The sequence below is a fragment of the Asparagus officinalis genome, chromosome 3, assembly GCF_001876935.1.
Source record: "Asparagus officinalis chromosome 3, Aspof.V1, whole genome shotgun sequence".
Lineage (NCBI taxonomy): Eukaryota > Viridiplantae > Streptophyta > Magnoliopsida > Asparagales > Asparagaceae > Asparagus > Asparagus officinalis.
In genome coordinates, this window is record NC_033796.1 from 39195351 (window position 1) to 39207698 (window position 12348).

General features: G+C 36.7%; 1 protein-coding gene across 2 annotated transcripts; it reads left to right on the forward strand.

The window, feature by feature from the left end:
- Positions 5153–11211, forward strand: LOC109833877 (NAP1-related protein 2-like). Of its 2 annotated transcripts, none has more exons than XM_020401722.1 (10): positions 5153–5395; positions 6924–7046; positions 7138–7188; positions 7412–7483; positions 7587–7700; positions 7791–7852; positions 8404–8464; positions 9211–9270; positions 9676–9714; positions 10818–11211. In XM_020401722.1, the coding sequence occupies exons 1-10, from the start codon at positions 5267–5269 to the stop codon at positions 10866–10868; spliced, it is 762 nt and encodes a 253-aa protein (XP_020257311.1). In that variant the 5' UTR covers positions 5153–5266; the 3' UTR covers positions 10869–11211. The 2 variants fall into 2 exon arrangements, with proteins under 2 accessions (XP_020257311.1, XP_020257313.1); XM_020401724.1 differs by having other exon boundaries at positions 5154–5395; positions 9214–9270.

Here is a 12348-nt window from a genome sequence, read left to right on the forward strand (position 1 = left end):
ATCACCCTTAGTTATTTTCAAATGTACCACATTACGATGATAACTTTTTCCCCATGCTAAACCCCATTGAAATCATCTTCCTTCTTTGCTATTCCCAAGGACGAATCAACGTGCATAATTCTAATCTTGGAAAATTCTATTAGCAATCGTCAAACTTCACAATGCATGCACCCTTTAATTTTTCAACCATTCTCAAATGTTTATTAGTCCTTTTATTTTAAATAGTCAGCATCACTTATTTATCTCATCATTGAGATTTAGGGAGAACCCCAACATAGGGTTTGCCCAAAACTTACGTCCTTAAAAATTATTGTTTCTTTTTATTTTTTATTTTGTTGCTATTAGTAACTGCTTGTTTCTTTAATTTCTCAAAAACGTTATTTAATTCTATTTTTGTAGAGTGTGTAAAACAAAAAGCTTCTATTTTGTCGGTATCATGGATTTCTTGCATGTTCTCAACTCAATCCCTTTTTTTCATATAGAGCTAGAAATGCATTAATCTACTTCCCCCTCAAACACTACAATCTCGTTATCCACTTTTTGGCTTTGCGCTAGCATAGTCTCGGATTAGGGCTGTCCATCCGGGCCGGCCCGGCCCGGCCCGGCCCGGCCCGGGAAACCGGGCCCGGGCCGGGCAAAACCCAAGCCCGGACCCGGGCCCGGGTGGTCCGGGCCGGGCCCGGGCCCGGGCAATGGCCCTCATTTGCAGCTGATCCACGCAATCTCAGACTTGGACTTGCTACTGATGGTTTCAACCCGTTCTCCATCTTAAGCTCTAAATATAGTTGTTGGCCGGTAATGCTTGTGAATTATAATTTGCCTCCTATGTTGTGCATGAAGAAAGATAATATTATGCTAACATTGCTGATTCCTGGTCCAAAGCAACCGGGAAACGACATAGATATCTATTTGCAACCACTTGTAGATGATTTGCAATTGTTGTGGGAGAATGGGGTTGAGGCTTATGATGCATTTAGCAAATCAACTTTCAATTTGAAGACAATGTTGATGTGGACTATAAATGACTTTCCAGCATATGAAAATCTTGCTGGCTGTTCTACAAAAGGAAGAAAAGCATGCCCTATATGTGGGAAAAATACACATTGTTAGACCCTAGAGGGGGGGTGATTAGGGTCTTATGCTAATCTAATCCAATTAAATGCCAATTAAATCAAATTTAAAGCTAAGAAATAAAAATTACAATTTTATGAATATTATCTAATCATTATATCTATCTGCTAGTCCCAACTCTTCAAATTTATCTTCAATCATAGCAATCCGTTCGATGCTTAGTGTTCGCTTCTCGTATCTCCACCAATCCTGTAAGCACATCACCGCTAGTACAGTATAAGGATCTAAGCATGTCCTGTGGTCGTCGATCAAACGTCCTGCTGTGCTGAAAGCGGATTCCGAGGCTACAGTCGAAACCTGCACTGATAGTAAGTCACGAACCATGGTGGAAAGTATAGGATATGAAACTGATCCATATACTTTCCACCATTGCAAAATATCTAAAGCATTTCCTTGACATCTAACTAAAGAAGCAGAAAAATATTCATCTATTTCAGAAACATCTAATCCTGATGAAGTTCCAGATCCACCAGTTAGTTCAGCTACCATTGCATACCTATCAAAACTTACACTTTTACCTCGACCTGTGCTCGAAGCTGAAGGTGCCGAAGCTGAAGACTGTTGTGTAGCTACACCATATCTAGCTGCATACTCATCATATAAGGTTTGAAAATAATTTCTAATAGCTAAATAATGAGTAGTAGCAGTAAGGGTGGATCCATCATCTAAGTCTATAATCTGTCCACCATACAATGATTGTAACAAACTTCGAAGGCCAATTTCCTTCAAGCATGGATCAATAAGAACACCAATACCGATTGTAACAAACTTCGAAGGTCAATATCCTTCAGGCATGGATCAATAAGAACACCAATACCAAAAATATGAGGAATAGGCCTAAAATACTTATTAAATTTACTCTCCATTTGAAAAATTATATTTCCAAAAATATCATCCATACGATATTTTGCAAAATTTTTTTGAATATTTAAAATTTGTAAAGCAGCTAAAGTAATAGTTGGATAATAACAACCAGATAATAACATAGTAGCATCATAAAAAACTTGTAACATCTCATTTAATTTACATATAACTGTCCATTCATCTTCAGTTATTCCATAAGCACTACCAGAGCTAGAACTAGAAGCATAAAAATTTATAAAATCATTTATAATTTCTTTATATTCTATTGCTACAGATAACATTGCATAGGTGGAATTCCACCTATGGTCAACATCTTTTGGAATTAGTCTAGGCTTATAATTTTTTCTTTTACAACATTGTTTCCATCTTTTAATTCTCATTTCAGAAGCATTATGCATATTAGTAACTGTTCTAACTTTTTCTATCATGGGTTTAATTTCAGAAAATGCACTTTGAACAATTAAATTTAAAATATGACAGATACATCTAACATGAAAAAGCTCACCATGACATGGCAATGACAAAGTTATTTTCAGAAAATCAACAGCTACATTATTATTACTTGCATTATCTAGTGAAAGAGTAAATATTCTTTGATCAATTTCTAGTTTCATAAGTTCTTCAACAATTAAATTTGCAACATTAATACCAGTGTGTGACTCTTCAATTGCAATAAAAGAAACAACTCTTTTAAACATTTTCCAACTTTCATCAATCCAGTGTGCTGTTATACATAAATAACCAGTTTGCACTCTAGATGACCAAATATCAGAAGTTAAAGAAAATTTGCAGTTTAAATTTTTAAAATAAGAAATTATTTTTCCCTGTTCCTCAACATAATATTTTAAAATATCACGTTGACAGGTTTGACGAGAAAATTTTGTAAATGCAGGATAAAAACCATCTCTAAATAAATCTTCAAATTCATCATCTTCTACTAATTTAAAAGGAAGGTTTTTAAGAACAATAAACCTGATTACGCATTTCCGGGCTCGGGCAGCGTCATAATTCCAACTGCCGAGGGTACCTGAAGAGGATGATTGGGAAAGCATAGACTGCCGGATATCACCTTGTAGATTTTGGCCTTTGTTGTGTTTTTCAATATGCCGTTTGAGATGGTTGGTGCCGCTCTTATGATGAGCTTTGAATATCTGGCCGCACAACGCACATTTCGCATTCTGAGAGATGATCCTACCGTGTTCATCCTTGGTGACGTCTATCTTCTCAAAAAAATTCCATACATCAGACCTCGGCCTTTTTGGAGCTCTTGGTGCCGTAGATTCGTCGCCACCAGATTCAGGATTAACACCGGTAGGATGAGGAGTTGTTGTAGGAGGACTCATCTCTGGATCGGTAGGAGTTGCATGTTGCTCTTCATAATCAGACCCAGAAGCCATTTGTTGGAAGTATTAGAAAATACAAAAGATTATAGGATAGTATATTAGTATGAGATAGTATAAGATTGTATAAGAGAGTAGTAGAGAGAGAAATAGATGAGTTTTGTTGTGAGAAAATGAATTGAAACCCCCCCTCTATTTATAGAAGCAGCCCCCTAGGTAAATGACCAAAAAACCCTCGAAAAATAGCCGTTTTTTGACCGTTTTAAGGGGCAAAACGGTCACATTCAAAGCCCAGTGCCCATTTTTGGGCACTGTTCCGGGCCCGGGCCCGGACCCGGGTTTTGCTCGGGTTTCCGGGCCCGGGCACGACCGGGCCGGACACCGGGCCGGGCCCGGGCTCCGGGCTTTTTGGACACCCCTATCTCGGATGATCATTGCAATATCGACATTAATGTCCACACTGCTTACCTGTAAATTGGAAAGGTGAGATTACTCTAATGATATTTGTAACATTTCGCAAAACTCTTCTTTAAAAGCTAGCTGCTAGAGGGAGAAAATTCAATACTCTTCTAAATTGACAATTCGCTTTGCCAACATACTAAACAGTGATTAAAAAATACATTATGATATTAAATTTTCTTAATCGATTGTGCTTGTTAACTAGGGGTGGGCGTGGGTCTGGCCGGTTTAGGCTTGTGCTAGCCCGCCGGTTCAAGGGGCTGGCCTGACGACGGATTCGACCGAGTCAGAATGCGTGTGACTTACTTCTCTGATCTGAGTTTGGGACTGGACTCAACCCGACCCATGACCGGCCTAGGTGTAGGCCGGGTTTGACCGGGGTCGTGGGCTGGCCCATAAGTTTTTCGTCCAATTCCCCCCATGTTTATTTACTTTTTTAATTATGTTAAACTTGTATTTACAATTATAAATTTATTTCTAATTTAATTTTTTAGTAATTTAAACTTATATTAAACTATTTTTAAATTTTTATTAAACATTTTAATCCTTCAAAGTAAACAGCAGTGAGCTTAAAGATCGTTGTTTTCTCTCAGTGGGCCCAAAGACCCACAAGCCAAAAACATATGACATTTTGGTTTTGTGGGCAACTAGCTTCAGACCTACAGGGCTATAGGAATAGCTGCACTAACCAAAATATATATCATGGGCTGGGGAGAGCCGGGTCGGGTCGGGCGTGGGTCGGGTCTACTTCTCTAATCCTAAGTTTAAGGCTGGACCCGATCTAACCCATGACCCGGGTATATTATGAACCGATTCGGGGCTAGACCGGACCGGGTCGTGACCCATAACGGGGTAAGACGAGTTAGCCTCAGGGTCGACCCGCCCACGCTCACCCCTATTGTTAACAATAAAGCACGTTTCAAGAGAAAAAAAAAGGTATACATGCACGAAAAAGAAAATTAAATGAGGCATGAAGTTCTTTAATAAATCCAAAACACAAATTATCAGGGGGTGGATCTCCCACCCTCTCTTCCCAAACCATAAACGGATCAGATTTTATGCAAACAGTTGTTCATTTAATCCAACGGCCATAATAACACAGTGGCGGCGGCACGCACGAAGCACAACGCATAAACAACAGTGCAATCTTCATCCCTAGGGTTAGGGTTTTAAAATATCTCCCATCTAGTCACTGACCAGCAGGCCCCACTTTTACTTACTATAACTTCCCGTCACCACCGCCCGTTAGAAGCCCCTCTGCAATCCAACGGTAGCTTAGTCGCTATAAAGAAGTGGGTGAAGGTACCGCGAAGGACCCGACTCTGTACAAGGCGAAAGGGGATATAAATGCAGAATTGGTCCCTCGCCGTCCTCTCTCCGTAGAAAGCCTAAAACCCTTTCTAAAACCCCTCTCGCTTTATTTCGATTTCGATTGGTGGCGAAATTAGGGTTAGGGTTTTGAGAAAAAAAAGATGGTGGCGGACAAAGGGAAGAAGGCTAAGGTTGCAGAGAGGGATGGGGATGAAGAGAATGATCACATTGATGGAGAGCTCGTGCTCTCAATCGAGAAATTGCAGGAGATCCAAGATGAATTGGAGAAGGTATCCACATCTCTCTCTGCCTTTCTATTTGATCTTAGATATTTATCAGAATTTGTCTGGGGATATTCTGTAACTTTTGAAATTGATGGAAAAGGAGCAGTCTTTTGTGCTTTGTGAGCTGCGTCATGTCGTTGAAGAGGAAGAATGTTGGTATGTTTATTTAATTTGGTAGTTTCTGGTTAGGGATGATCTCTTTAATTGGAGATGATCTATTACTGACTTGGGTGGGAGTATCTTACATTAGCTTAGAGTTTTTTTTAAGATTTAATAATCCTAGTGGAGTTTTGTGTGTTTGTGTCGGGGTGGGGCAGGGTGGGGAGATTTGGAGGGAGGGGAGGGGAGGGGAGGATAAAAGGTGAACTGGCATATTGACGGGACAATCGATGAATGATAGAATTAATGTAGAGATAAGGATGCATGGCATAGAAGTCGAAGAAATAGTAGAAAATGTGGATACTACTTGAAAAAAAAGACTACTTAGCTATCGCTCGTAGTACCAGTGGCAGTTGTTTTAGTACTTTGTAATGAATAGATCTGGGTTAGAATGTTCTGTCGAGTCTACATCACATATAATATAAGAAGCATGTCATTTAATGCTGTTCTCCTGGAAAAAACTGCAGTATAGCTCTAGCTATAGTTAGTCATCATTAATAATTTTCCTCTAAAAGAAACTTCAAGCCATTTACTGTGGTAAACATGGGAGCGAAGCATGTGCACGACGGTGCCAATGATCTTGTGAGTTTGACTGTGTTGTACTTAAATTAATGATTTTAATTCACTTAGTCTTATACAAACTGTACTGGGCTTAGTTAGGCTTTGATTCTCTTTGTTATTCTGTGTAGTCATGGGAAATCTTGTTATGGTACTTTTTAATATGTATATTGAGGATGTTAAAAGAGAAGATGATGAATTATTTGACACGCTGATGCCAAGTTGTTATTAAAATTTCAATTGTTATGCTAATTAGTTCTTCTTTCATAAGAGAATTCATGCCACGACTTAAAGCTAATGAAACCGATAAGAAATTTGTTGGACAGTTTTGTTAGAAATGTTAATTGATGTAAATGTTCCCCCCTGTTCTTATCAGACGTCTGAACTGGACTAAAATGTTCCATCCACAGATTATATTATTATAAGGAATCTAATCGCTTTCAAAGTTTAATGGTTATGTGTGCGTGTGCGTGCGTGCGTGTTTATTCTGATAGTTATGCAAAATCGGCAATCCCATTGCAGCTTTAAAACCATTGATCTTGCTATTCTTTTACTGCTCTGCTGCTCTTTTTTTCAAGCATAGCTAATTTATAGATGCTCTTGATATATTTATTGGCCTTAGTTTATTATTTTCAGTTGCTGTTGTTTCAGCATTTAGTCACATATCGCCTCTGAATGCTCAAATGCATTCAGTATTAAGAATGTTAAACAAGCAACTAAGCAAGTCACAGTTATGGAAGAAGATTGTACCTCAATGCTGTATGCTTGACTGCTTGGTTTTTTCCTTTAATCCACTAATACAATTTTTTCTTGACAGGTAAATGAGGAGGCCAGTGACAAAGTTTTGGAGGTGGAGCAGAAGTATAATGAGATCCGCAGGCCTGTGTACAAGAGAAGGAACGAGATTATTCAATCTATTCCAGACTTTTGGTTAACTGCGGTAATCAAGTTGTCTCTACATACATGTATTGCATTCATAACTTTATTTCTTTTCTAAGCCGCTAATTCAATCTGTATTTTCATCTGTGCAGTTTCTTAGTCATCCTGCACTTGGAGATCTCTTAACTGAGGAAGATCAAAAGGTATGCCAAACTTCATACATAATGCATTTGTATGCCCACGTAATAAAGTTATTTGATTTGTTAACCTAAATACATTTTTGTTCCTTTTCACCTTTATAAGAACTTGCTATTTTGATGCCCTGTGCTTGAGCTGAATTGACAGCTAATCCTTGATATAGCCAGCTCGCTTTTCTTTGACATATAACTGCTATTCTCATACCTTGTAAATTGTCCCCTTCTGTAGATTTTCAAGCATTTGGTTTCTTTGGACGTGGAGGATTCAAAAGATGTGAAGTCAGGCTATACTATTACATTTGTGAGTTATTCTGAAATTTAAATTTATTGTCTTCTGTTCATGATTGTATTATCCATTTATTATCTACTATTTATATTGACTTGTTCAATTTTATAATGCCCAGAACTTCTCTGCTAACCCTTATTTTGAAGACACCAAGCTTTCAAAGACATACACTTTCCTTGACGAAGGAACAACTAACATAACTGGAACAACAATTAAGTGGAAGGAAGGGATGGTGAGCACAGACATCATAGATCATCTACAATTGTACTAATTGTTTTGTTGATAGCATATCAACTAGTAATTATGATTTCTTTTTTTGAAGGATATTTCAAATGGTGTCGATCATGAGAAGAAGGGGACAAAACGGCCATTAAGTGAAGAAAGGTTAGTCCTTATGTTGCATAATGTTCTCTTTAGCAATTTCAGTTACACTTTATTAAATTAATTAAGCATTACTAAGCTGTTCTTAAATTAAACAAGCTGATCCATTTTGGACTGACAATTGGCCAGTTGGTTTATTTTTATGCCTGAAGTATAGAATGTAAAATTTTGTGATTCCAATTGTTTTAAGGGTTAAGTAATTTGTCTTCTCTTGATCGGATAATTTATATTTCCTTGTAGTTGTAAACATCAGCCTCTATCTTGCATGGATACAAATACACTGCCAGTGGGGCTTGCACAATTTATATTAGGGATACACTAAATCATTTGTTTAATATGGATCATTAATTTCATAATGCTTAGCTATATTATATACATCCTAGTTTTACTAAATCATTTGTTTAATATGGATCATTAATTTCATAATGCTTAGCTATATTATATACATCCTAGTTTTCATTTTACACATCTTTTTTGGATCATTAATTTCATAATGCTTAGCTATATTATATACATCCTAGTTTTCATTTTACACATCTTTTTTGGTGATGCAGTTTCTTCAGCTGGTTTGGTGAGACACAGCAGAAAAATCTTTTGGAAGGAATGTCTGATGAGGTAAAAATAGAGTTGCGTTTTGCAGCTTGTGAAATTTACATTTTCTTCTAGTTATGAATTCTGTTGTGGTAAATAAGTTGAGTGTATCCTCTGGATGCTGATGAGTTACTAATGTGTTTCATTTTCCTTTTTTATATTTACTTCTTTCAGTTTCCAGTTTAGTTTTATGGAGAATTTGAATTTTACTGGTTAGTGCTGATTCCTCTTTCTACTATGAAAGGTTAGGGCATGTTAGGTTGCATGAGGTAGGAAATTTTGTTTTCTTCTTGAAAATGGAAAGTCTTAAAAGAACATTTTAGCTAATCCCATGGAATTTCACGACTCCTTTCGCAAGATATTTTGCATGCCCCCCCCCCCCCAACCCAACCCAACCCAAAAAAAAAAAATCCGAAAAAACCACTACTGTATGCAGCCAAACATTCTCTTAATGTTGTACAGTGCATTATAGAAATTACTAACAATCATTTTATATTTCACATAAATTGAAGAGAGATGTATGCTTCTGAATTCTGATGTGACATAAAAGGTAATCGAAGATTTGCAGTGTCATCTGCAAATTGCTGCCATCGATCTTCGTTATTGTCTTTGGTTTTTGTGTTTTTCCCTTTCTTTTTTTTGGTTCTCCGATAATTTTTGGGTATGCAGTTACTGTCAATTACAGTCATTCGACGGAAGAGTGAAGTTATACTACTACTTATACTATTATTCTTTTCTAAGTTTTTAAAATGAATTTTAACTTGTGAAAGCAGGTAGCGGAGATAATAAAAGAAGATTTATGGCCCAACCCACTGAGGTATTTCAACAATGTGAGTATTCTTTCCTTGTATGTGTACATCCTCATAGACATGTTTGGCAATTAGCCTGGAAATGGGTACTGTTGAGTTTAATTGACCTGGTTCCAATGTAGCAAAACCCCCTGAACGGTGTTGATTTGTTTTTTTGGGGATATATGGAGAAGGATTCTCGCTGCTTCTTTTAAGCATCACTTGGGTGGATCATCTCTTACTCCATATAGAGAGGATTCCTTGACCCATCAGCATGGGCCATTTTACTAATGCTTCTTACGAATAAACTGTTTGACAGAGTTCGGCAGACTAAATCCCTTAATCCTCATTTGTCTCTTCTTCAATAAGCCTTCCAGAATATTTATCCTTAATAGATATCATTACCCATTTTTGAAAATATAACCTGCATTTATGACTGCTGTGCAGGAAGCTGATGAAGAGGATTTTGATGGAGATGATGACGAGGTGAATGTTGAAGTTATCACTAAATTTAATAGTTTCTAGCTTATGTTGGTTTGCATTTTCCTCTGGTTGAAACATCTTGCTCATATTGGTATCTTCACACCTCATAGTGGTGTTATACATGATGTTTCAATCATTCTTCTGTAGGCTTCCTCTGTTTTAGATGTTATGCATTAACTATTTCTTCGTAAAACGCCTGGATTAAGCTTAATTGGTGACAACCTGCTTCTTGTAACCGATTTAAGTAAACAAATTTTGTTGATTGAATTATTATGTCTAGTTGCATACCAAGTAGAAGCATTTAGACACAGTTCTCATTCACTGATATCTACTTTCATCAAGTGACTTGTTGTTAGCAAACCAGTATAATTTGTTAATGTAAGATATAGCCTGATTTTTCCTATATCTTGGTGACTTGCTTTAGTTTTCACCTGTGAAAATAGGCTTATAGGAACTCTATTACAGAAACTAAATGGTGAATTTTATTTGAATATGTTATCATGACATAAGGGAGGCAAAATACTGAATACTGACTAGATAAAATTTTATTCCAAATCGCTGTGAGATTTACCTCCGTACCACATGTTGCATATTATTCATTCGCTAGTTATCATTGTTCTTTTCATAATCACTTTGTTTAACTTAGGGAAGTTACTGTGAATGAGTAGAAGGTATTCCGGAAGGACATTTGCAGTTAAAGAGATTGTAGAGGGAGAGTTGTAGGTACCTGTACTATATTATATATGTACATGGCTAAAAAAAATTCAGCTACTATCTTGAGGTAATCAATCAGCTCATGTGCATAGACAATAGGCAACGTGATATGTAGGTATCAAATTCTTTGGAAAGCATTTGTTATGCAAGCATGTTTGCTGCTATATTTCTTGTGGATAGATAGGCAATACAGAACAGTACTTGTTTTGCTTGGAAATAGATCTCTGTGATATGATCGAGGTCGTGGTTCTGTAATAAGACTTTGAGCTGCTAGTTGAGTGTTGAACTGTTAGGATTTATATCTAAGTTGATGCATTCTAAACTTTCTAGTTAAATAAATTTCTATTTGATTGCTTATATGAACAACTATCTTATTATATTTGTTTTGGCAGAACGAAGATGAGGATGATGAACAGGATGACGATGATGATGATGAAGAATAAGCGAGAAACATTTTCTTCTGTACTGTCTACTTTGGTCTGGTTCAATATCCATTCAGATTCTAGCGAAAGGGGATCAGTATGTGTTAAAAATTAAGGGGCGTTTTCCTTTTTTTTTTTGATTGGCAAAAGGATCTCTTAACAGAAGCTTTTATTTATACTAGGATTTTTATTGCAGAACAGTGGTCTTGTAGAGTTTTGGGCTTGTTTTTCTTTTTCTTTTTCTTTAGGGTCAAAAACTTTGTTTAAACGTCTGCGTGCGTAATTTCTAGACCTGGTACCTTTGCCCCCTACTTTAATCTACAGCAGTTAATATGAAAGTCATCGGCGGCTATATTTGTATAAATTTTTATAGCTGTTATTGCATCGATCTCAGTAGTTAGCGTTAATAATAACAGCGCATTAGATACAGAATTATTATTGTTTTTCCGTTATCACATGCCTTTTTAAGTACTGCTTGCTCCTACGTGTAAATTCGCTTCGTGCATGTTAATATTCATTGGCGCAGCACTTGAATTTCTTGCTGGTAGGCATTGTAAATGAGAAATTTACTTCACTTTTTCGGTCACCAATGAGTTATTTTCTATCTGAAGGATGATGGGTGAGAACTTTTGATCGTATACAAGAAATTATGAGTTTTCTCTAGGGTTACATCCCACGTCCCACCTGCAACATTGAGCTTTAAGTATGGTTAATAAATGAGAGGGTTAACTGCGGACAGATTATTAGATGTATTATTACCAAATTACGAAAGACACTCGAAGTGCTATTTGTGCAGAAAAACCCCCTCGAGTTTACTTTTTCACTCAGGGTTCCAATCGTAGTAGCTATTCCGCAATTGAGCTATAAATACATTGCATTCCTGAAACAGAGTTGCTCCCCCTGGAGCTCATGTTCATTAAAGTTGCTTCTGATCATTCCTCTTCAAATAATACAGGTTTTATATGAGTGCTAACATGGGCGGATCTGATTTTCTTTTATTTACATATCGGGGAATTTCACCTCCTTTGGACTTTTCTTCTAAATTGAATTCGCATTTAAAATAACCTTAAATATCATTATATGTTTGGTCTATGCAATGTACAAATGGGAACAGAGCCGAGAATAAAATATGCATATATAAAAATTTCGAAGTATCGTAATCTCAACACAAATTATATATAATTAATATAAAATCCAAAGCTAACTGTGTATGCATTAGAGAATCACGTAGAAATATGAAACCAAAAGTTTGCAATTCCCAGCGCACAAATAAATTTCGCAGAGAAAGAAAATGACGGTATACCTTATCAAAAGGAAGTAAAGCCAAGGTTTGGTCTCGCTGCTCAGTTGTCATTATATTCCTTCTTGCAAATCAAAGGTTCATAGCAAATTTAGCCTACTAGCATTTGTATTAATATGTAATACAACCATATATACATATATAAATGTGTGTGCGCGGGCGTGTATATATATATATATATATATATATATATATATTCAG